Raw genomic sequence first — 26,294 nt, 5'->3', positions numbered from 1 at the left:
GATGAGAAATAGTTGATATTAATTCACTTTACATGCTTATCTCACTCCTGGGAATGTGATTCATAAAAATAATTTACTCCCAGCTGAGGAGAAAAGCTCTAGGCCTAAAGATGAATTTGTAATATAAACTAAATTGTCAACAGTTTACGCCCATGGAAATGCCAGGCACATTGTCTCCATGGTGCACTGCACTCTCATATCTGTGATTAAGATGAATACTCTACAGAAATGTGGTTTAATATTTATAATAAAATCATAACTGAAGGGAGAAGAATATATACTTGTACGTGAGACTTTGATGGGTAAGGTATTGTGCTAGTTAGCTTTAACTGTCAAATTGACACAATCTAGAATCACCTGAGAAGGCTTTCCAATTGAGGAAATCTCTAGATCAGAGTGGCCTGTGAGCCTGTCTGTGAGGGCTCTATTTTGATGGTTACTTGATGTGAGAGGGTCCAGCCCACTGTGGACACCACTATTCCCTGGGCAGGAGGTCCCGACCGGAGAAGAGATTGAAGAAGCCCACTGAACATGAGCAAACAAGCAACAAAGACACATTTATTTCTCTCTGCTTTTGGCTACTGATGTTACATAACTAGCTGCTTTGATTTCCTGCCTTGACTGCACCCTGGCATTGTACTTCAAATAAATCCTTTCTTCCCAATGTCCCTTTTGGTCCAGGGTGTTTTATGACAGCAAGAGCAGTAAAGCCAGAACAGTTGCAAATGCTCTGCAAGAGACAAAACAAGAGAGAAAGATGGAAACCCAATAGATCACTGTGTTAGGCTTTAGGATGCTATCTACAACTTAAGTATCTTTTAAAGATGGAACTAGTACCTGTGAGTTTTGGATTGAATACTCGATAACTTCTTATAATAACTGTAGCACAATGGACTTACGATGGCCACTCTGCTTTCCCTGCAGATCGTCGTGGAAGAGTTCCTTGAAGACATAAATAATATTCTAAATTCAGGTGAAGTGCCTAATTTATTCGAAAAGGATGAGCTGGAGCAGGTTTTAGCAGCCACCCGCCCAAAAGCAAAGGAAGCTGGGATTTCTGAAGGGAACAGAGATGAGGTATCACATTCCAGAATAGTCCCATGACTTTCTAAGCAAAGAGTACCTTAGCCTTTGGCTAGCAGCCCACAGTTCACCTATGGGTAGATTTTTATATGATTTTTTCTGAGGTTCTAAGTATTTTACTTTCTGCATGTCCATGGAAACACAGATCAGAAATCCTAATGCCCCCACCGAGATTATAGTCATATTCACCCCCCCTTAAAGTTCTTTGAGTCCGTGCTTGTTAGATACACCTGCAGTGTCTAGCCTGAGAGAGGCTGCCGGCTCAAGCCTAATGCTTTTCATACCCATGCCCAGCAGCAAGGATCTGCACAATGAAAACAGAAATGTGTTGCCTCTCTCTGGAACAGTATAGCTGCTACCCATCTCCACCTCTCCAGCACTGTGATTTCATGTGCCCCCCTCCCTGCCTCCCTTCTCTCTACCCCTCCTTCCACTTTGAGGCTATTATGCCTGGAGAGTTACCATGTCCCTGTGAGAACTGCCCTGGGTCAGAATGATAAGTATAATCATCAAGTCTACTGCAGCTACCTTACGCCAGAGGGGATTCATTAGGGAGGTGAGGACCCTCAGGAGGCCAAAGAAAGAGAAGGAGCCTGACTCCTGGGGGTGAATATACAGTGCACACTGTCCTCATGCCATTCCTGTTCTGTGGAAATAATCTGACAGAAGCAGTATGGGGAAGAAGGGGATTTATTTAGCTTATGATTCCAGATTGAAGTCTCTGATAGCAGAGAAGTCAAGGCAGGTAACAAGAGCAGACAGGAAACAAAAACAACCCTGCTGCCTGCATGTGTCTGCTCTCCTCTCCCATACAATTTGGTGCCCACATCCCAGCCTGATGTGGATGATCCCTCACTCAAGCTCTTTTCCAGGTTATTCTAGGTTGTGTCAAGTTGATAATTGGTGGCGCACGCCTTTAATCCCAGCACTCGGGAGGCAGAGGCAGGCAGATCTCTGTGAGTTCAAGGCCAGCCTGGTCTCCAGAGCGAGTGCCAGGATAGGCTCCAAAGCTACACAGAGAAACCCTGTCTCAAAAAACCAAAAAGAAAGAAAGAAAGAAAGAAAGAAAGAAAGAAAGAAAGAAAGAAAGAAAGAAAGAAAGAAAGAAAGAAAAGGAAAGGAAAATAACCATCACATACATTGTGGAGTTCACAGCTAAGCATCTACTATACCATTCCTGTTAAACCAGGGAGCTGATAGCCAGTCACTGGGCCCCTGTTCTCAGCTGCCAGTCACAAAGCAGTGTGTCCCCTTCCATGGCACAAAGCACCTGAAAAAAGATGGAATTCCAAAATTAATCTCTCGAGGGCCACACCACTTCTTTCAGGTCTACAGCTGCAAAAATAAATGCCAGGACCCTGCCCCTTACTCCTGACTGCTCTCTGTCCTAAAGCAAAACCTATGAATCCCTCTTCCCACCTCATTCAAGAGGTCCCTTCGAAGTCATAGACAGTTCTCAGGCTGCAATGGAGACTGCAGACTGTCTTCTTTCTTTCTTTGGGATACAAGGCATTGACCTAGGGTTTCATACATAATAGATAAGCCATCTATCTCTGAACTCTAGTATTCCATTGTTATTGTTTGAGACAGTCTCACTAAATTTCCCATTGTGACCTTGAACTTACTCTGTAGTTCAGGCCGGCTGTGAATTTGCAATCCTCCTGCCTCAGCCCCCTGAGTAGCTGGGATTACAGGACTGAACCACCACCAGGTCTACCGCAAGCTGTCATTTTTAATATTTCCAGACCTCATGAATGTCTCCGTTACTTTCCTGTTGCTGTGATAAAAATGCCTGACAAAAATAACTTAAAGATGAAAGGGTTTATTCCAGCCCATAGTTCAGGGATATAGTCCATCATGGGCACAGTCCATCATGCCAGGGAAGTCATGGTACCCAGATCTCATCGAAGCAACTGGACAGACACATCACATCCACAACTGGAAAGCAGAGAAATGAATGTGTGCACATTAGAGCCCAGCTCCTTTCTCTATGTTATAAAGTCCAGGATCCCCTGCCTAGGAAATGGTCCCATCCAGAATTAAGATGAGTCTTCCCACATCAAGCAATGTGACCAACATAACCCTTCACAGGCATCCTCCAGGTGGGTCTAGATTTTGTTGACCACTCTGAGTGTAGGTGCTGACAATTCGTTTATCTATGCTAATTGTATTTGATGATAGCATCCTCCCTTATTCTCCTTTTGGCTTCCTCCTTATTTTAAATTGAAAACTGACCTTTGCTGCCAGGTGTTTCAATATTTCATCAGCCAAGTGCGACAGAAGCTGCACATTGTCCTCTGCATGAGCCCCGTTGGCGAGGCCTTCAGGTCCCGATGCCGGATGTTTCCATCCCTGGTGAACTGCTGCACCATTGATTGGTTTGTCCAGGTTAGTGACACCAGGATACCTCTTTGAGAAGATAGACTTGCTTGTTGGGGCTACCACACTGTCAGAGCACAGCTCATGATACTTGTGTCAGTTCTAAAGGCCTCTGGGAAGTTACTCAGACATAGGATTGTGGCAATGGGCACAAACAACCACGCGAAAACACAGTCTGGGGTTAGAGAGATGGCTCAGAGGCTAAGAGCACTGGCTTGCTCTTCCAGAGGTCCTGAGTTCAATTCCCAGCAACCACATGGTGGCTCACAACCATCTGTAATGAGATCTGGTGCCCTCTTCTGGCCTACAGGGATGCATGCAGACAGAACACCTGTATACATAATAAATAAATCTTAGGGGGGAAAAAAAACGCACTCTGTAAAGGAAGGAGAGGCCACTGACACTGAAGCCATTGTGATCCGGACGAGAGCTGTCTCAGTGCATGGTCCGGGAGGAACTGAAAAAGAGAAGAAGCAGTGGGAGAAACGGCTCCACAGCCAAGAGCACTGGCTGTTCTTTCAGATGGCCCAGGTCTGATTCCCAGCACCCACACGGTTGCTAAAATTTGTCTGCAATACCAGTTCCAGAAGATCCAACTACCTCTTCTGGCCTCCAAGGGCACACATGTGGTGCACAGACATACGCTCAGGCAAAATACCAGTACACATAAAAGTAAATAAGTCTCAACAAAAGATCATTGACAGTGAGCATAAGCAACAATCTCAGGAAGTTTTCCCAAAGGAAACAGAAAGACATGAGTAAGGGCTAGAAGGTTACAAAGAGGCCAAGAAAATCCTGTCTTTATTTTATCACATTATTTATTTAGGGGACAGGTGTGTGCTGGAGTCAGTTCTCTCCTTCTATCATGTGTGTCCAGGGGTCAAACTCAGGTTGGCAGGCTTGGTAGCAACCGCCTTTACCTCCCGATCCATCTCACTGGCTGAGAAAGAAGTACTTTTGAATGGCAGTTTTAAACTCTGTGTGTGTTGATGAAAAAGATCCAGGAAGAGAAATACACTGATACAACATTAAGCCTCATGGAACCAATGTCATTGAATAGCAATGAAGCATTGGGTGTCATGAAAGAAGCTGTGCTCTGGGTGATAAGAGGGGAGGGTGAGGGGCACGGGTGCAGATGGGAAGATACTGGTGTGGGGGGCTGTAGGAGCTCACTGAAGTTTTCATTGCTTCTGGTCTTTTTATTCCTGTGGGAAGCAAAATAGTCAACTGGAAGTAACACAAAGGGAAATGTAAGACTTGGAAAACGGTATACAAAGCCCAGGACTACAAAACTGGTGTATTAGCAAAGGCAGAATCACTTCTGGGCCTCATTCAGGAGTTAGTTGTCAGGAACTGAAAGTGAAGCAAGCAGTGTACAGTGTACAGTGCTTGTAATCCCAGCGCTAGGGAGGCTAAAAACAGAAGGATTGCTTTTCATTCAAGGGCAGCCTGGCTCAAAAAATAAGCAACCATCAGGGAATTTGAGGGAGGATGGGTTTGTCTCCAGCTGTCCTCAGCCACCCAGCAGCAGCACGGAGTAACTAAGGGTCCAATTTGACTAAGGGTCAGTGGATCTTGAAATGAGAGAGGTGGGAAGGAGTTGGGGTCTGCGTAGGACCCTGATCACATTGACAGACCTGATCGTACAACTGCATGTTACAGGGAAGACCACAGGTCCTTGTAATCGGTATCACTCCATGCATGGAATTCCAAAGATAACCAGCCATTCCTTCATCTAACCAACCAATGTTTAGCAGCAACTTCTATGTGTTTGACACTGTTTGGGGGGGGTGGGGGGAGGCACAAACTGGTCAGCAAATGCAGACCTGAGTCCCTGGTAATAAGATTCAGTTCATGAAGCCCCAAAGGCAGGAGTAGGAACAGACTAGGTGAAAGGAAAGACTAGACAAGGACCAGTCCCAGACAAATACTGGTTCTTAATTGTTGAATGGCGTGTTGTGAAAATGAGCAACAGAATTTTTTTCTGATGCCCTCTTTATTTACAGTGGCCCAGAGAAGCACTTCTGTCTGTATCAAAGACGTTTTTCTCAGCTGTTGACACTGGAAGTGAGGAGCTGAAAGATAAGCTTTCCCTCATGTGTGTGAACGTGCACCTGAGTGTCTCCCAAATGGCAGAGCGCTACTATAATGAGCTGCGCAGGCGCTACTACACCACGCCCACCTCCTACCTGGAGCTCATCAACCTCTACCTGACCATGCTCACTGAGAAAAGGAAGCAGTTAGTTTCAGTACGTCCAGTCTTGTCCATCAAAACAATTTGTCTTTTGGCTTAAAGCCAAAACTTGGGGTGGGGGAGGGAGGTGAATAAAAGATCTATGCACCCGTCATTCTCCTAATGCTAAGCAATTGCCCTACCACTGAGCTACATCCCCTCCATCTTCAGAGCCATCTTCAAAGTGCACCATATTTTTCACAACCTGAAATGACACAAAAAGGATCTTCTTGTGATGGTGCAAGGGCCTCCCCCTTCCTGAATGTTTATGTTTTCTATCTTTCATGTATATGTGTTGTTGGTGCAATAGAATAAAGACAACACAACAGCATAGAAGTTGAGCAGAGATCTCCCCATCTCTGTAGACTTTAACATGGAAGAAAGCCTTTTGGTGAGCAATGGAGATGGATTTTGAATGCTCTAACATGTACAGATGGTCAGCACCAAGACCAAGGACTTTACTGCCTCATACTCCCCATGCCACCAGAGCTCTGTCTCTTTATATCATAGTCTTAGGCCTGTTATGAAGGTCTGTAAACTTGAATAAAAGATAACCCTAAACTTGGAGTCATATACATGTCTATAATCCCAGCACATGAACAACCATCAGGGAATTTGAGGGAGGATGGGTTTGTCTCCAGCTGTCCTCAGCCACCCAGCAGCTGAAGGAGCTGATAGGAGCAGAAGGATCAGAAGTTCAAGGCCATCCTCAGCTACATAATGAGCTTGAGGTTAGCCTGGGTTACATGAGAGCTCATAAGAACAAAAAGAAACACAGAATCTTTTTTAACTTAAAAAACAAACTTTTGAAAGACTTGTAGCTCCTACTTGGATTGCTGTGAAATTTAAATAAGACTGCAAAAGAAAACAAAAACAAATACATAGGGCCTGGTTTTCATGGAGTACTTAAATTAAGGCCTGACATGTGAGGTGCCCAGAAACAGTGGCTGCCATCCTCCTCCCCATGGAGCCATTAACATGATCCAAAATTCAAACATTTTAGACACAGAAAGTGGAAGCCTTTGCTACTCATATATTTAAAACATTTTCAGGTGTCCTAGCCTTCTAAAACACATGACTTAGAACTAGCCCAACAGTCACATTGACCTCTATCCATCTGAAATTATCTTTTTGATGCACCTTCAAAACAGAGCTTCCTCTGTCTTCCAGAGGAGTCTCCTGTACTGTGTACCACCTCTGCAGTCCTAGACAAGGGTTTTCATCCCTGAAAAGCAGGGTGCAGATGCAGCAGTCAGAGTCCAGTTCTCGGGGCTCTGTCTCCCTAGGCTCTCAACTCTGAGTGAACAAGCTCCAAAAATAAAGGCCTCCAGGGCTTCCTGTCTGTACTTGTCTCTGACTTTCAATCTGCTACCATGAAGAATAAAGATAACAGACTTTGCTCCCTTCCCTCATTGAGCCAAATGATTCAGAGACATCCCACAGCTGTAGCCAGAGGGTTGGATCTGAACACATGGCCAATGATGTGGTCCATTCCTAGAGTTGTACTGCCTGTAAAGGTTTCCCTACTTGCAGTAGGTTCACAACTTAAAGTGTTACACAATGGTGTGATGATTCTGTAGGTATAAAATTTAACATATAAATTTATAATGAATGACAGCAATCTACAACTTCTAAGACTGCTATGAAATTTTTGTTGTCATTTAGGCACGAGAGCGTGTGAAGAATGGTCTCACCAAGCTGTTAGAAACAAACGTATTAGTGGATAAAATGAAATTAGAACTTTCGGCTTTAGAACCTGTGCTACTGCAAAAGTCACAAGATGTTGAAGCCCTGATGGAAAAACTAGCGGTGGATCAAGAAAACGCTGATCAGGTATTCAGTGTTCTGGGAATGGTCGTGTGGGTAAGACTTCAGCTGGTACCTCAACGATTGCATAAGATAAGTGGATCACTTTTCTCATTGCTATGACCAGATATCGGACAGGAAGCAACGTAAGCTTGCTATGTAGCTGGGTGGCTGTCCCCTGATGTCCTCCTCCATTTCTTGCTCCTCTATCCTCTCCCAGATGTCTCTTCCTATTTATGCTCTCTGCCTGCCAGCCCCGCCTATCCTTTCTCCTGCCTTATTATTGGCTGTTCAGCTCTTTATTAGACCAATCAGGTGTTTTAGACAGGCAAAGTAATAGAGCTAAACAAATGCAACATAAAAGAATGCAACACATCTTTGCATCATTAAACATATGTTCCACAGCATAAACACATGTAACACATCTTAAAATGACATTCTACAACATGAGACTCAAATCTAAGTACAAGTCCATTCAACTTATCTACACTTTATAAACATCATCTTACAGTAACTGTACAATCGTATTAGCTGCCTGAACTTAGCAGTAGCTGTCATGTAAGGTCAAGGGTGGAATTGTCTGCTTGTGGTGGTATTTGGTGCTCTAAACATTTCAGATTTCAGATTTTTTTTTTTTTTTTTTACGTAAAGATGTTCAAGCCTTAACGAGACCTCTTAAGCAACCTTGATTCTGTGGTTAGGTCCGAACTGTTGTTCAAGAAGATGAAGCAGTAGCAAAAGTGAAAGCTGAAGAGACTCAAGCAATAGCTGATGATGCCCAGAGAGACCTTGAGGAAGCACTCCCTGCCCTTGATGCTGCCAATAAAGCACTGGATTCCTTAGATAAAGCAGATATATCAGAAATCAGAGTCTTCACAAAGCCCCCTGATTTGGTCATGACTGTGATGGAAGCCATCTCCATCCTCTTAAATGCCAAGTAAGTCATACAGAATATCCAGTGAGATCTTCCTTTAATGAATTTTCTCCATTTTCATATTTTCCTATATGTATATGCATTCAATTCTCTAACCACCTCTCTTTGGTTTGATTGGTCATTCAACAAACTTAATCAACAAGCATTTTATCCCATGTCTATTTTATGATAGATAGTGGGAGATATTAAGCTATTGTCTATAGGAAGCAAGTAGTTAGGGACAAAGATATGAACAGTGTAGATGGAAGTTTCTGTCCTGTCCCATCCTGCAGCTGTGTAGTCCCAAATAAACACACAGAGGCTTATATTGATTATAAACTGTTTGGCCTATTGCCCAGGCTTATTAATAACAAGCTCTTACAACTTAAATTAGCCCATAATTCTTACCTATGCTAAGTCACAAGGCTTGGTACCTTTTCTCAGACAGGCATTCTTGTCTTGCTTGCTCTGCATCTGTCTGGTGATTCACTCTCTGTCTTTCCTCTTCCCAGAATTCTCCTAGTCTGGTAGCCCCACCTATACTTCCTGCCTGGATACTGGCCAATCAGCATTTTATTAAACCAATACAAGTGACAAGTTTTTACAGTGAACAAGAATATTATCCCCCATCAGAGAAGCATTTTTTTTTTTAGAAAAAGATGCTCATTTGGAATATGGGGCCTTGGCAAAGGTTGGAGGCCCATGATTTTCATGGGATGGGAGGGAGTTGAGCAGACAGGCAGTAATCTTCATGATAGATCATGTATGTTATTCCAAACAGATTTTCTCTTCATGGCATTTAGTTTTCAAATATTCTTTTAAAATGCCCTTTTTTGAAGTTCATATACATATATGGTGTGTGTGTGTGTGTGTGTGTGTGTGTGTGTGTGTGTGTGTGTGTGTGTCCCTTTCTGTGTAAAACTAAGCAAAGTCTGGAACACCCCACTACCACCAGATGTTTCCACTGACCCTTAGGGTAGCACCATGGTCAAACTAGGGGCCCTAGGCAAAACACAGGTAAACATGAGCAAAGGGGAACCTAAAAACCACTGAACATTTTTTTTTTTTTACCTAGTCAGAATTTCTTAGAAATATCAGCACACAGCCTGGTCTACAGAGCAAGTTCCAGTAAAGCCAGGCCTACACAGAGAAACCCTGTCTTTAAAAAAAAAAGAAAATAACAAATATCAGAGTGGTGAAAACTCAAAAGAATGTGTTTGTTTGAACAAGAGATGCAAAACCTAGATAGAAGGCAATTTTAAAGACATCCTAGCAAAAGAGTTTAAAGATCAAAGTTGAGGCAAAGAAGATAAAATATAAATACTATGGTGTTTTTGAAATAAAAATTATAACTTCAAGGCTGGAGAGATAGCTAAGCAGTTAAAAGCACCTGCTGCTCTTTCAGAAGACCTGAGTTCAGTTCCCAGCACCCACATCAGCTGGCTCACACCCACCTGTAACTCGGGTTCCAGGGGATCCCATGTGTCTTTTGATCTCCACAGCCACTACACTCACACATACATATTCCCATACACAACACACACACACACACACACACACACACACACACACACACACACACACACACAGAGAGAGAGAGAGAGAGAGAGAGAGAGAGAGAGAGAGAGAGAGAGAGAAACACATCATCAACAATAAAAATAATCTTCAAAAAAAAAAAAAGAACAATGCTATTAACTCACAGTGGTCTGTGTCTTTCAGGCCCGACTGGCCAACAGCAAAGCAACTTCTTGGTGACTCTAACTTCCTCAGAAGGCTTTTAGAATACGATAAGGAAAACATAAAGCCTCAGATACTGGCAAAGCTTCAAAGGTACATCAACAACCCTGACTTCGTACCTGAGAAGGTGGAAAAGGTGTCCAAAGCCTGTAAGTCCATGTGTATGTGGGTGAGAGCCATGGACCTGTACTCTCGGGTGGTCAAGGAAGTGGAGCCCAAGAGACAGAAACTCCGAGCTGCCCAGGTACATGATCCACACCCCGGGTTTTATAGAGTGGAAGGCCAGGACCAGACATCACTCACACCCTGTGGGAGGCCACTGTGATCCTTTCGTGTGCAGTGTGATAGTGACTGACGTCCTGAAAGTAGCTCACTTTTGACAATAGCAGGCATATTTTTCCCCCAGAAGCGTTCTCTAGAGGTAGCCTATTGTAGAATAGGAAGAAAGTAAATCTTGAGTACATTCATCTCCTTAATAATCAGGGGGAAAGGGAAATATGTCTGTGACGCTCGTGAAGCTTCTGATGGTCTCTTGGGTTGTGGTGGTGTTACGTCAGGTGTGAGAACCACAAAACCCACCATCAGACATAAGGTCCTCAGTCTTCCCAAGAAGAACAAAGAGTGAACTGTCTGTGGAGCAAGTAACCAAAGCCAAGGAAGGGTATCTACAGGGCTGAGCAAAACTGTCCTTGACACATCCAGATAGTAAACAGGGCTCTAGCTCTGTGATAACCTCCACAGAACCAGCCAGTACATAAACAGTGTGTGCATCAACAAGTGTGCGTGGGGGGGGGGGGGTTCCAGCATCACTTTATGATGGACCCTGTCATTCAACTTCACACAAGCACCATGCCTCAAACTGTCCTTTTGATTATTTTTCCTAGCGCTACAAATTATGAAAACCTTAGAGGCTAGGATGTGACTCAATGAGAAGGTTGCCTTCTGCACCCAAGGCTCTGAGTTAAGTCCTCAGCACACTGAAGAAAGAGAACCAAGAAGGGAGAGGAAAGAAGTCCCAGTCTAGCCCCCAGCATGTACGGAAACAAATAGCAGTTCACAACCCTGGGGGAAAGAGGAGCACATGCCCACTGGCACGGTGCCCATGGTCCTGTAAACAACCCTGATGAAATTCATTCGGTTATTAAAAGCAAAAGGCATGAAAGATGAAGGGAGACTAGCTGGAAAGAGAAGGGGAATTGGAGAAGTGTGGGGGCGCACAAGAGGAGGTGATGGGAAATGAATTGATAAATATTCATTATAAACATATGAAAATGTCATAATGAAGCCTATTATGTATAACTCATATATGCTAATAAAGCATCTTTTTAAATAAGCAGTATGCTAGTTGTGACCCACGTGCCTTAGTTGACAGACTTCTGATACAGAGAACTAGTTAAGAAATATTGGTCTCCATCATACATGAATATTCTATTTGTTTTATAATTTTAAAATCATGATCCATTATGGTAACTACTACATCTGTTTCTCTATTTATTTTATGATTTATTTTGTTGGCCACTGTTCTTGTTCTTTGTTTGATTACAATCCTGTATTCTACTATATAGACAGGAAGGGAGCTCATGTAGCCTAGGCTGGCCTTCAACTTGCTGTGTGGATTTCTGACCCTCTTGCCTCTGCCTCTCAGGTGATGGGATTGCAGGTGTGCACCACCATGCCTGGTTTATGCAGCACTGGGGATCAAACCTAGGGCTTCACACATGCTCCACAAGTATCCTATCAACCAAGCTACATCCCTAGCCCAAGCTATGCAAGATGGAAGTGTTTGGGGACATGTGAAAAAAAAAAGAATCTAAAGAATATAAATTGTATTTTAAATCAATTTTACACCTAGGCAAATCAGTCTTTGTGGGACCCATTTGCTTGCTTGTTTTTGTTAGGCTGAACTTGACATTACAATGGCTACCCTGAAAGAAAAGCAAGCATTGTTGAAACAAGTGGAAGATCAAATAAAAACTTTGCAAGATGAGTACGACAAAGGCGTGAATGAGAAAGAAAGTCTGGGTGAGAGACTCATGACTTATTTTGGATAGGAAAGGCCTGGTTTGCAAAAGGAGGGGGGAGTTTTCAGAGAGCCAGTGCATAGCTTTCAAAATACCTTATTTTATTCTTGATTATGTTTATATGTGTGAGTCTGTGTGTAGGTATAAGCCCATAAGTGCGGTACCTGCAGGAGCCAGAAGACGGCATCAGATGCCCCAAAAGCCAGAGTTGTGGGCCATCTGACATGGGTGCTGGGAACCACACTCAAGTCCTTTGCAAGAGCAGTAAGCACTCTTACCTGCTGAGCAATCTCTCCAGCTCCCAGCTCAGCTTTCATCTAACCTGTAGGATGTACGTCCACTGTCCTTTGATGAGCTTTCTAGTACCAGATTAGAAAGATGCAGATGTTGTATAAATTCACCATCTTACATATAAAAGGCTCATTAGAGCATTTACATGATAACTCTAAAGAACACGTAAACACTGCACACCCACAGAGAGCATTGTCTTCAGCCAGAGCAAGGAGCACACAGGAAGTTCTTGGCATGGAAGAGGCTAGCTTTGGCTCTGAAATGTACACACATGAGGAACTGCTGTGAAATTTTGTCAAGATGATCTGATATCATTAGCAATGTAACACTAGCTTCTTTGGAAACCAAAGCAAATCAATCAACTTTTCATAATTTGGAAAATATTGACTAATATGGCCGATGTTCTCAAAACTATCCAGCAAGGAACATGGCCCTGACCAAAGCACGCCTGGTACGCGCTGGAAAGCTGACGGCTGCATTAGGAGACGAGCAGGTTCGATGGGAAGAAAGCATTGAGAAATTCCAGGAGGAGTTAGCGAACATCATCGGCAATGTGTTTATAGCCGCAGCCTGTGTGGCTTATTATGGGGCTTTCACAGCCCAGTACAGGCAACTGGTGAGTAAGACTGCTGTGTGCAGAATGGTAAGAAGCTAGTGGAATTGGTGAGGTACGGGGGACTCATTTTCTTATGTTTAGATGGAAGTTCTCCATTTTGGCAGTTCCTCAGGGCAGAAATATTTATAATATTTTCACACACACACACACACAGACACACACACACACACACAGACTCACAGACACACAGACACACACACACACACACACACACACACACACACACACACACACACACACACACACACACACGGTCCTTCACCTCTCCTGTTGGCTCGTGGCTACCTACACCTAGGCTTCCAATAGCATATTTCTCCCTTTCCTCCTTCTACATCGTAAAACTATCCATCATTCAACACAATAACCTGGAGAACAAGAGAGATACAGTGAGGTCCCTACCTTTATGTCAGAAATGGCTTCTAAAGTCAGCAGAGATGCGGATTTGTGAAGAGGCAGGACAGGCACCCAGAGCTTGAGGGAGAGGTGAAAAAGAACAAGATACTGGATGACTCTGTTTTCTTCTGGGGCTTTTGTCTTTAATGTGTACACACACACACACTTTATCAGAACATAAATACTCTGTCTACATGCACTTTCCAGAGAAGCAAATTGCCATTTTTTTGTGAAATAACTTCCTAAGATTGTTCACCTTTGTAAGCAGTGGAGCATGGTCTAAGAGCCACCCAAACTCAGAAAGCGCTCAGGGGTCCTCTGGTTCGGTATGAATGGTCCTTAGTTGGGGAGGGGAAGACAGTTCTGTATCATGCAGTAGTGCTCACAGCCATCGAGAACCCATTCTTCACATGAGAAAACTGAAGTCCACAAAGGAGATAGCATGCCTGAAGTCACAACTAGTGACACTGTTCTGGCATTAGATCCATGGCTTTAAGCCACATCCTTTTTCCTTGTCCACAATGGAAATAGTTAGGTCATAGCTCTCCCAGCCACAGGCTTCCTGTTACTCTCCATCATATATTGAATGTTCCTCCTAATACAGCTTATAGAGTGCTGGATTGAGTACTGCCTGTATCTGGAAATCCCAATTGACCCCTCCTTCAGTCTCATCAACATTCTCGGAGATCCCTACGAAATCCGGCAGTGGAACACAGATGGACTGCCCAGAGACTTGATATCAACAGAAAATGGCATTTTGGTTACTCAGGGGAGAAGGTGGCCTTTGATGATTGATCCCCAAGATCAGGTGTGTAACAAAGACGCATGATAGAGTGGCCCACTGCTGAATGTTTACCTAACTGTGATAACACGTAAGAGAGCATTTAACAGAATCAAAGGGCCATGGAGACTTAGATGGAGAGAGCTGGGATGCCTTCTACTCAGATTTCCTAGCCTTACAGAAGTGTCCCATTGTGAAAAAGCAAAAAGAGACCTGCACAAGAGCTCACCTTTCTTCATTCTGACTCGTTCTGTTTATAAGGCTGGCCATTAGTTTTCCATTTTCTATTGGGGAGCATACAAATTGACAGAAATACATGATCATGAATCTTTTTACAATAAAAGCCTGGGAATCAAGGTGAGCAAAATAGATGGAATTGGAGGCAAGCCTGCCTTCAATTTACAGACCCCTGCTGTCTGGCTTCCTAAAGGCTAAATGGGGATTAGAACAGGAAGTCACAGAAGTGCCAGAAGCCTGGGCTTTCCTAAGCGGCCCTTTTCTTCCTCCTTTGTTTTAAATTTGAACAAAAAGAGGAACCTCAAAACATTGAACTTCAAAGGTGTTTTTATTGGGAAGAAGAATTTTTGTTTTATTTGGAGGTTTTGTTTTTTTTTTTATGTCTCCAATTCAGTTGAGCAAAATCTCTAAATTCTGTTCTAGAAACTCCCCCTTTCCTTTGTTTTACTCAGAAGCAAAGGCCTTCTGTGTGCTTTCTCTCACAGGCCAACCGCTGGATAAGAAACAAGGAAAGCAAGAGTGGGCTAAAGATCATTAAGCTTACAGACAGCAATTTCTTACGGACACTGGAAAATTCCATCCGGTTGGGTTTGCCTGTCTTACTGGAAGAGGTTTGATTTTTACTTTGCCTTCTCATGTTAGTTCCTAACTATTGGATGTCTAGAATGCTGTACAGGCCAACAGACCACATCTGAACCTATGAAGGACACCAGTCAAAGTCCCATTTTCAAGTTGGTCAAACCAGTTGCTACTCAAGTAGTACATTCTCAGATGAGCTGGAATCTGTTGTTTGAAGGAATATTCACCCCATTATTTTGTAGCTGAGAGTCTCTACTTTCCAGCACTGCTCATTCCCAGGCCTCACTGTGGGCCTTAGAGGATGGAAAATTCAAAGCAGTAATGACAGTAAGAACCTCTTTCTACATACATGCCACACAATAATGATGAACCATGAGCCATTCCAGTAGATATAACCATTATTTCTACTTGGGTATAAGGTCAGATTAAATTGATGACTAATAAAAATGAACTTTTTGGAGACAAGTCTCACATATACAGGCTGGTCTCAAATCTATTATGTAGCCAAAACTTAGCTTGAACACTAATCCACTTGCCTCTACCTCCTGAATGCTGGAATTACAGATTGTGCCATCAAAGCTGGTTTCTACAGTGCTAGGGCTAGAACTTAGGACTTTGGGCATGCTGGGCAAACACTCTACCAACTGAGATACCTCCCCAACCCCCAAAATGGTGGCTCATTGAGTTAAAATGTTCTGCTGTGAGATTTATCACTGCAAAACTAATGTGACTTACATTGTTCACTCATACCACAAGCATCTGAGAACAAACTGCAAACAATATAAACAGAGTTCCTGTCTTCCATAGCTCATAGATTCACTGGGGACAAAGATAGTAAACAAAGAAAAGAAGTGCAGGGGAGGAAGAGATCTTTCGAGCAAAATATTTGAAGGAACAAGCAGGGTACAGAGACAACCAATAAGAGCAGGGATAGGATCCCCTTCTGGTTTCATCCTCTCACTGGGATAAGACACCCTGACAAAAAGCAACTTGAAGAGGGAAGGATTTGTTTGATTTACACATCCAAGTCACAGTCCATCACTGAGGAAGGGCAGGGCAGGAACCATAAGAGCACTGTTTGTTGGTTCCTTCACTGACTGATAGTTTTGCTCATACAGCCCAGATGTATGTGCAAGATACATAGATACATAGCTTCCCATAGATAGCTGGGTCCTCCAACACCAATCAGTCCTCAAGACAGTGTCCCACAGACACACCCACAGGCCAATGTGATCTAGGTAATTCTTCAACCAAGGATACCTCCTCTCAGATGACTCTAGGTTTTGTCAAGTTAAAATAAAACTAACCAGCCCAGAGCCTAGAGAGGGGGAGATTTAAGCTATGATTTCTGTCTGAGCTCAACCCGGCAAGAAGATCTCCTGGGCAAGGGGACTCAGGCACCAAGAAGATTGCCTGATGTGTTTATCTAATTATTCTTTACCAATAAAAACTCAGGAGTCAAATATCGGGTAAGAACCTGAATGAGAGAAGCCACCAGTGACCTCCTATCTCTGCCATTCCTCCATCCAAAAGACCCTCTCTAAGTCCCACCCTATTACTTCCTGTCTCTCTATCTGTCCTCTGTCCTCCAAAACCTCAATGGTTAATTTTGGTCACCTAGTAGCTAGCTCCCAACCTATGATTCAAAAACATTTTTTTGTCAGAATGCAATCAAAATATCACACAACAATTGCCCCACGACCACACTTTACTTCCCTAATTTGCCATTCCATTTGTTTTAAAGCAAGAAGGAATAAACAAAAGCATGGGCTATGACCACTTCAATCCCTTATAGAAGTATCTCTGATATAGCACACAGGGTGCTCAGAAATGATATTAATGGGGGTGGTAGTTTAGCTGCAACCCTTGCATGGTAACAATGACCAATAATAACATGATGTCATCCCTGGCATTCGTGGGAACCAAACAGTCAAAATTTGGTTCTCAGTATCCTAACTCATTCTCACTTCAACATTACCAGATAGTTGCTGTTATTATCCCATTCTTTCAGTGGAGAAACTGAGGCAGTAAGTGGTTGAACTATCTGAGCAGTCTTACCTGCTTAGAAAATCCAAAGTGAGTTACAATACCCCTCTTTGGAGCCACAGAGAGCACCAGGACCTCATTGCAGCCAAGCTTTGACCAACACAGAGAAGGTGCTAGAATGAACCCCAGACCCTGCCTTGAATCTTGAAGCCATGTGACAGGGAAGTCTCTGGAAGACTTTAGCACAGAGACTAAATATGATAGCTTCAAGCTATGCTCTCAACTCTGTGTTTACTTTGAGACAAAAGAGGTCCCAGGGACTTTCCTCTTACACAGCAGGAGGCAAAATCCCTTCCATAGTTTTGTTCCCTGTGCATGACAGCCATTTATCCACAGCAGAGCACACTTGGGAGTCAGGCTCCCAATCAGTGACAGGATGCTCCAGCTGGGCCTTGCTCCCCAGGGCTTGATGTCATTACTACAGTGCCCATTCTTAGACCCTGTCCATATTTGCTACAGTGCTTCTTTCAAACTTTGTCTGTGTATCTCAGTATTTTGTGTGGAGCCTGGGGAGGATGTGGTTCTCATGTTGTGCATGCACATGGTGGCAAGAGGTTGACTGTGGGTGTCTTCCTCCATCATCCTACACCTTGTTTTTTGAAACAGGGTCTTTTGAAACAGGGTCTCTCACTAAACCAGGAGATTACCAGTTAAACATGAAATTGTAAATGATCTCAAGGCTGATTATTAACTTGGCTACAAGGTCTATTAAAGCTCAATCTCTTTGAGATCAAGAGGTATTTTCAGACGATTGTATCACCGCATAGACCTACTTGTGTTCAGACAGCTCAGGAGTGGGTAATCCAGAGTGATGCCCCCATCATACTCCTCTCTGAGTTTATTTTTCATAGGGATGAGTAGCGTGTGAAATCACTCTAAATAAATGCATTCCCTTCTTGTGCTCTTATTCACTTCTGCAGCTGATAAATAATCAGAAAACATGTACTGTTAGAGGTAAAGTAAGGGTATTAGGAAACATGTGGTCACTGGGAAAAAGCACTTATTCAAAGTAAATCCTGAGGCCCTAAAATGTCAAGTCGGTGGCACCCATTTTCAACTCCTTGCTTTTTTTCATGGTTTGTTTCCATTTTTAAGCTCAAAGAAGTCCTGGATCCAGCCCTGGAGCCCATTCTTTTAAAACAAACTTTCATGAGTGGAGGAAGACTACTCATCCGCCTTGGAGATTCAGACATAGATTACGACAAGAGTTTCAGGTTTTATATGACAACCAAAATGCCGAATCCACACTACCTGCCTGAGGTGTGTATGAGCTGCTAGGCTGGGTCTTTTCACCCAGCCAAATTATGTATGATGTGTCTCCAAAGCCTGGTGGGTTCCCACCTGCAGGGATCAGCTGACAACCTCTCCTGCTCCCCCTTTTCCCCTTCTGTCACCCTCCTTTTCATAGGGTGAAGTGTCCCTCAAGTGTCCTACCCAGTCAGTCTCACAGTCCATGTTCTATATTCCCAAATAAAATCATCACCTACTGGAGAACTCTAGTGACTGGGTGGATTTAAAGAATTGTTGGCCAGAGTTCCAGTAACTGTTGTTAAACATGGCAGGAAGTATGATTTTTTCCTTCCCCTTGCCATTGATTCATTCAAGTGAAGCCTGAATATTATGGGAGTATACTAATAGTTTCCCATAAAAATGTTATGATGAGATGAAAGAAGTAATGCATCTCATTTTATGACAAATAAATAAAGCTTTTTAACAAAGACATTATGTGGAAGTCATTATCCATAACTGATTTTATTACCTCGTTTAGTTCCCCCCATAGATACCCTATGAATTCTTTATAGCTATCAGAAATGAACATTTGCCCCAGGTGAAAGTCTTGCCCCCAACATCATGCAACCACTAAAGGGTGCAGCTGAAACTGAAACCCAAGTTGTTGATTGGGAACTGATACTGCTATCACTTTCTGTCTCATGGATCCTTAAACTATCCGGTCCTGGGGGGTGTGGGAGAGGAGGAGGAACAAGATTACCACTCCTACTGGCAGAGAAAATCGTGCATGGAATTCTGAAATCACTGAGTTTTGAGAGCCACGTTATGCTTGGTGAATGTGAATAGGCGTGTGTGTAATCAGACTGGAGACGCCCCTTCCAGGATAACAGGGAATCCCAGTTGCATAAGGAAAGCCCATCTTGTTATACCAGCTGCACTTTGGCATTCACATCCTCCATGCTTCTCTTCCAGGTGTGCATTAAAGTCACCATCATCAATTTCACCGTAACTAGGTCGGGGCTGGAGGATCAGTTGCTAAGGTAACCAAGAAGGGGTTGGGTGGGAAGTATGAGAAACTGAGTGACGGTCATGGATTTCCTAATGTTTTGTTTACAAGGGCTTTGGGGAATTTATTTTTTATATTTAATTGTTTGCATGCATGTTTGTCTCTGTGGACCTACACTTGAGTGCAGGTGCCTTCAGAGGCCAGAAGATGGCATCAGACCCCATGGAGCTGGAGTTACAGAAGGTTATAAGCCACCCACTGAGGGTACTGAGAACAAAGCTCAGGTCTCCTATAAGAGCATTATATACTCCTAACCACTGAGACATCTTTCTAGCCATTGTTTTGAAGTTTTCACAAAGAAAAGCAAATAATAAAATAAATCTCAAAAGAAGATATATCGGTCGTTGTCAAATTCACCACTAAACAGAGGGTCTTTTTTAAATGTGATCAAACTGCAAGCTCTATCTGTAGGATTATTTTAGCAATATATAATTGAACTTATTCCATGTCTATGTACATATAAACATACATCTAACAATTTTATTGTTATAGTTTATGTTTATTGTGTTATATATTTATATTATTGTATACAGGGCTTTATTATTTTATTACTTTATTGACTGCGGATGCATGTGTTGCGTGCATCTCTTACACCACCACTCAAAGGGCAAACACATGAGTTGGTGCTCTCCCTCCACTGCATGGGTCCCAGGGATTGAACTCAAGTCACTGGGCTCAGCAGCAGCAAGCACCTTTAACTGCTGAGCCATCCCGATGACCCATCTAGAAGAAAAGCTTTAGAAGGATGCCTCTCAAGCCATGGTTACCCATAAGGAGGTATGGAGATGGGGCCTTTCAAACCCTGGCTGTCACTAAGGAGGGCATCACGTGTGGAGAAGGAGTTCTGACAAAACAGAACTTACATCTTTTCCTCTTTTGCTTTGCTATAAGAATAGATTCATATAGTATTTATAGACAAGAATTGCTTCTTTGAGTTGGTAAGCTTTCATAACCTCCAGTGTCCACATTTTTTTTTTACTCCTGTATAAAACGTTCTGCTTCCTTTCTTTGACTTGGCATAGATAGATGAGAGTTAGTGAATGAAACTGAGTGATTAGGCTAGAAAACTGGTCCCCTTCAAATGAGTAGGTGTGTGAGAACTATGGTGGAGAATGTATCTCTGACGTAAAAGATAAACAATCAGATCTGGCATTCAGGGCTGGGGAGACAGCTCAGTCCATAGAGTGCTTGAGGGACAAGCATAGGGACCTGAGTTCACTGTATTTATTTATTTATTTATTTATTTATTTATTTTTTAGTGGGAGTATCATATGCACTGGGCCATGGAGCACGCGTAGAAGCCACCATTAGTAATCTCTTCCTCATGTGTGTTTTAGGAATTGAGCTCAGGTCATCAGCCTGGTACTACAAGCCTTTACCTGCTAAGCCATCTCTGGGGCCCCTGGGACCTCAGTTCAATTCCCAGAACTCACATAAAAAATCAGGTGTGGTGGCCCATGCTTGTAATCCCAGCACCAGGAAGTTAGAGACAGGCAGATGCCTGGAGGTCTTCAGTCAGCCAGCCTCGCCTAATGGGTGAGCTCCAGGCCAATGAGGAACACCACCAGAGGTCATCATTTGCATGCCTGCACACACACACACCAAGTAAATAGATACACATAAAAATAAGTAAGTGATTGGTATGCAGTTCTCTGAAGAGCCAACATGTCAACCCAAAAACCCAGGATGTTGTGCTTTCAGATTCAGCTACACAGCATTCCCAATGCCCAGTTACAAAATACTCAGAAAAAAATAATAATAACCAGTTATACACAGGGGAGGAAACAGCAGACTTAGGGGAGCTGACAAAGTCGTAACCAGCTCTTTCAACTTCGGTTCTAGCGATGTGGTGCGGCTTGAAAAGCCTGAGTTGGAGGAACAGCGAATCAAGCTCATCGTGAGGATCAATAGTGATAAAAACCAGCTGAAATCTATTGAAGACAAAATCCTGAAATTGCTGTTTACATCTGAAGGGAATATTCTAGATAACGAAGAACTCATCGATACACTCCAGGACTCAAAGGCAAGTGACAGTCTCATTGTTTGCAGAGAGCATGTTTATCATGGCAGTGTAGGGATGTCCCAGCATTCAAGAGGCTGAGGCAGGAGCATCAAAAATTGAGTGCCTACCTGAACCATAGTGAATTGCAGAGTAGCCTGAGTTATGTAAGAAAACTCAGTCTGAAAACAAGAAGTGTGTGGCTTCAAAAGTCATAGTTTAGGGGCCTGGGTGGCTTCCTGGTGGCTTGAAGGACCCACTATTCCAAGGGACCCAAGTTTCAATTGCAGCACCCACATGGTGACTAACAACCATCTGTAACTCCTGTTCCAGGGGATCCAGCGCCCTCTTCTGGCAAATGCCAGCAATGCACACAGGTGGTACAGAGACACACATGCAGGCAAAACACTCATACACATAAAATAAAAATAAAATGTAAACTTTAATAAGTCATAGCTTCAGCATCTAAGGGTCCTACATGGTATTCAAAGCAACAGTAGACCATCTGTAAGTTGCTAGGGACACATACAGGATGCCTAGCTCTCAGGCCTCCTTGCCAACCAAAGAAGAACAGAGAAACTGTAGACCACCAACCTTTAGAGCTATTCAGCATTCTAAAAATAAAGATTGTGATGAGCCAGGGCAAAATAGAAATGGAAAGCCATTGTCACCTCCTCTGGGAAGTCTACCTGGTGGTTCCAGCTGGAGTGAATCTCCTCCTCATTCTCCCAAGACTCTATCACAGCCTTGCTACTGCTTACCTTAAGTGGTAGTTAGAGGGTCCATGTCTTACCCCTTCGCTAGGTAGGGGTAAGTGCTATGCAATGGGGATCTGTGAGTAGCTCATCCTAACATCTCTTCTCTAAGCATTAGGCATGGTGGTCGCATACCTGGTGTCAGTAGAAACCTGTGGATTCTGTGATGAGGTTTTACATCCTGGGATGATTATTTCACAAACTTAAAGTGTTTTCAGAAGTGTGTGCAAGGAGCACAGCCCATAAAGTGATTCTCATTGCTTCAGAGAGAGCTATTTAGAAGAAACAAAATTGCCTTTGAGCTTTTACCAAGATATGAGCACATGTCTTGGTCTTTATGTTGGTTGATGTTAAAAAGCACCTACTGACCTCACTAGGCAAGTGGCGAGCACTTGCCTAGAGCATTCACAGAACTGAGTCTCTCCCGTCAAGCACTCTATGCTGAACTCCACCCCAGACACTCCTGGAGACTTCTGAAACTGTCCACTGTCCTTCCTAGCTTCCTAACTCCAAGGAGCCAGGGTCAGTTCAGTCAGAAGAACATCGCTGGGTCCAGAGCCTTTCATTGCATCTTTAATGTCCCCCTTATTACAATCACTGACTAACTCCATCCTTATTTCTTTTTATTTAATTATTTCTAGATGGGTTTTCTCTGAGTAGTTCCGACTGTCCTGGAACTCACTGTATATGTAGACCAGTCTGGCCTTGAACTCGAAGATCTGCCTGCCTCTGCCTCCCAAATGCTGGTATTAAAGGCATTGGCCTGGCTTTATCCTTGTGTATCCTTCTTTCCTAGACTCTACTGGATGCATCCAAAAATCCCCACTATTTTTCACAAACAGATCCCTAAGAACTTGTGTGTTTATTCAGATCACTTCAGGTGCCATTAAAACCAGGCTGAAGGAGGCAGAGTCCACCGAGCTGATGATCAACGTGGCTCGAGAGAAGTACCGCCCAGTGGCCACACAGGGATCTGTGATGTACTTTGTCATCGCCAGCCTCTCAGAAATTGATCCCATGTATCAGTATTCGCTGAAGTATTTTAAACAGGTGACTGTCTTGTTGTTGTGGCTTCCCTTTGAAACTGGGTTATTTCATGCCTTTGACAAGCCATGAATCAAGTTTAGGGGTAAAATCCTCTAGGACTTGGGGTGCAGACACAAAGTTCAAAAGTGGTCCCATCCACCAGATCACCTAAGGAGTTCAGTGACCACTGTGTGCAGAGTGCTGTAGAGGAAGAGGAGGACCGAGCTTGGCAAGGCCCATTTTTCTTTCTTGCTTCCTCAACTAGTTTGCTTGCTTTCCCTCTGGTCTGCCTGCCTTTCATTGTAAGAATCTGTTTAGGGCAATGACCCTCAACCTGTAGGTGGAGACCCCTCTAGAGGTTCAAACAATCCTTTCACAGTGCCTAAGACCTCAGAAAACACAGGTATTTGTATCACAATCCATAACAGTAGCAAAATTACAGTTTTGAAGTAGCAACAAAAATTTTATGATTGGGGTCAGCACAACATGAGAAAATGTATTAAAGGATGCCAGCATTAGAAAGTTTGAGAACCACTTCTTTGGGGGTTAGGGAGATGCAGCAATGGTTAAGAATGAAGACTAGAGCAAATGCCTGGTGGCACCTCCCCTCAATCCCAGCCCCAGAAGGCAGAGACAGGATCCCCAGAGCCACATTAGCTGGCTAGCAACATTAGCCATATCGATGAGTGCTGGGTTTGATGGAGAAGCCCTGTCGTAATAAGAAAGGTGAAAGAATGATTGGGGGTGATTCCCAATATCAACCTCAGGTCTCCCCAAGCATGTTCACATATGTACACATGTTCGCATACACGCAACACATGCATAAATACACTCATGCATAAACATCTCACACACATACATACACAAACACACTACACACGAGAAAATGAAAACTAATCCCTTTCTACTTAATGTCGGATTGCTACTCTGCAGCAGGCTTGGTAATGTGGCACCAACCTTAAGGAAGCTGGCTCCTGTGTCTCCCCCACTCCTTCCTCGAATGTTTCCTACCCCCGGGCTGCACCGACTTCCCTGATGCCTGTGACTCAGAGGACTCTTTCCTTTGCCCCTTTTCTGTTTCATCATCCAACTGTGAGACATTCCTGTTTTCTTTCAGTATCTCTTGCCTCACCTTCATACATCTTCTCTCCTGAGGAAGTCTGATCTGTTACCTCACTGTCTCTATAGCCACACTCAGTATTTACCAGGAGCGCATTCCGAGGTCCCACAAGCTCTGTCGGGTTCATTGTAGACTTCAGGGGAACAGAAAGCTTACCCCCCACACGTACTTCACTAGTCCAACCTTCCACCTCCCTGCTCCTCCTGTCATGTCTACGTTGTGTCTTTTATCTGAAAACTAAATAGTTAGAGGATGGGGAAAATTAGGAATTTTAGCTAAACATTATAAAAATAGTATGGAGGTGAATATGCTCAATATGCAATTTATATACATACAAAAGCTTGGAGGGGAAAAGGCAAAAAAAGTCAACAAATAACTATTGTTATGTATATATATAAAACATGTCACGGGATTCATATAGATACTACAAAGGTGACCGTAGAGGAGCAACTTCGCATACCCATATCCTCACAGTTAGCCATGGTTTTCTACTAAAAGCAATCAACAACTATTCACTGAAGCAGGAATCCAATACCAGAGTACAATGGTGTTATTTCCAGGTTGAAGGTTATATCTTAGAGAGACTTAGTCATCCTATCTATCTTCTACTCTGTTCTCCAGTCTTCCTCTTTCCATTTTCTCCCCATCCCCTACCAGCTCACAGCACACACTTGTCCCCTTTCTATGTGGAAGGATTTAGCTTACTCCACTTTTCTAGTCCTCTACATCTGTGCCCATGACAGTACAGCAAAGTCCTCCTCCTCCTCCTCCACATCCATGCCCATGACAGTACAGCAAAGTCCTCCTCCTCCTCCTCCTCCTCCTCCTCCACATCCGTGCCCATGAGAGTACAGCAAAGTACATCCGTGCCCATGACAGTACAGCAAAGTCCTCCTCCTCCTCCACATCCATGCCCATGACAGTACAGCAAAGTCCTCCTCCTCCTCCTCCACATCCGTGCCCATGACAGTACAGCAAAGTCCTCCTCCTCCTCCTCCACATCCGTGCCCATGACAGTACAGCAAAGTCCTCCTCCTCCTCCTCCACATCCATGCCCATGACAGTACAGCAAAGTCCTCCTCCTCCTCCTCCACATCCGTGCCCATGACAGTACAGCAAAGTCCTCCTCCTCCTCCTCCTCCACATCCGTGCCCATGACAGTACAGCAAAGTCCTCCTCCTCCTCCTCCACATCCATGCCCATGACAGTACAGCAAAGTCCTCCTCCTCCTCCTCCACATCCATGCCCATGACAGTACAGCAAAGTCCTCCTCCTCCTCCTCCACATCCGTGCCCATGACAGTACAGCAAAGTCCTCCTCCTCCTCCTCCACATCCGTGCCCATGACAGTACAGCAAAGTCCTCCTCCTCCTCCTCCACATCCATGCCCATGACAGTACAGCAAAGTCCTCCTCCTCCTCCTCCACATCCGTGCCCATGACAGTACAGCAAAGTCCTCCTCCTCCTCCTCCTCCACATCCATGCCCATGACAGTACAGCAAAGTCCTCCTCCTCCTCCTCCACATCCGTGCCCATGACAGTACAGCAAAGTCCTCCTCCTCCTCCTCCTCCTCCACATCCGTGCCCATGACAGTACAGCAAAGTCCTCCTCCTCCTCCTCCACATCCGTGCCCATGACAGTACAGCAAAGTCCTCCTCCTCCTCCTCCTCCTCCACATCCGTGCCCATGACAGTACAGCAAAGTCCTCCTCCTCCTCCTCCACATCCATGCCCATGACAGTACAGCAAAGTCCTCCTCCTCCTCCTCCACATCCGTGCCCATGACAGTACAGCAAAGTCCTCCTCCTCCTCCTCCACATCCGTGCCCATGACAGTACAGCAAAGTCCTCCTCCTCCTCCTCCTCCTCCACATCCATGCCCCCAGTGCCCATGACAGTACAGCAAAGTCCTCCTCCTCCTCCTCCACATCCGTGCCCATGACAGTACAGCAAAGTCCTCCTCCTCCTCCTCCACATCCATGCCC

General features: G+C 44.0%; 1 protein-coding gene across 1 annotated transcript in view; it reads left to right on the top strand.

Annotated features, from left to right (window-relative positions):
* Positions 1-26,294, top strand: part of Dnah6 (dynein axonemal heavy chain 6) — a 192,975-nt gene that overhangs the window by 122,820 nt on the left and 43,861 nt on the right. The window contains exons 47-60 of the mRNA XM_027429458.2: positions 925-1,077; positions 3,331-3,471; positions 5,469-5,711; positions 7,361-7,528; positions 8,203-8,438; positions 10,134-10,395; positions 12,050-12,173; positions 12,883-13,079; positions 14,077-14,280; positions 14,976-15,101; positions 18,211-18,375; positions 19,318-19,385; positions 21,254-21,434; positions 23,036-23,215. Coding sequence (XP_027285259.1) covers positions 925-1,077; positions 3,331-3,471; positions 5,469-5,711; positions 7,361-7,528; positions 8,203-8,438; positions 10,134-10,395; positions 12,050-12,173; positions 12,883-13,079; positions 14,077-14,280; positions 14,976-15,101; positions 18,211-18,375; positions 19,318-19,385; positions 21,254-21,434; positions 23,036-23,215 — 2,448 coding nt within the window. The remainder of the gene's footprint in view (positions 1-924; positions 1,078-3,330; positions 3,472-5,468; positions 5,712-7,360; positions 7,529-8,202; positions 8,439-10,133; positions 10,396-12,049; positions 12,174-12,882; positions 13,080-14,076; positions 14,281-14,975; positions 15,102-18,210; positions 18,376-19,317; positions 19,386-21,253; positions 21,435-23,035; positions 23,216-26,294) is intronic.

The sequence above is a fragment of the Cricetulus griseus genome, chromosome 8, assembly GCF_003668045.3.
Source record: "Cricetulus griseus strain 17A/GY chromosome 8, alternate assembly CriGri-PICRH-1.0, whole genome shotgun sequence".
Classification (NCBI taxonomy): domain Eukaryota; kingdom Metazoa; phylum Chordata; class Mammalia; order Rodentia; family Cricetidae; genus Cricetulus; species Cricetulus griseus.
The sequence above is the reverse complement of the archived record's forward strand: the minus strand, read 5'-3'. Positions and strand labels throughout refer to the sequence as shown.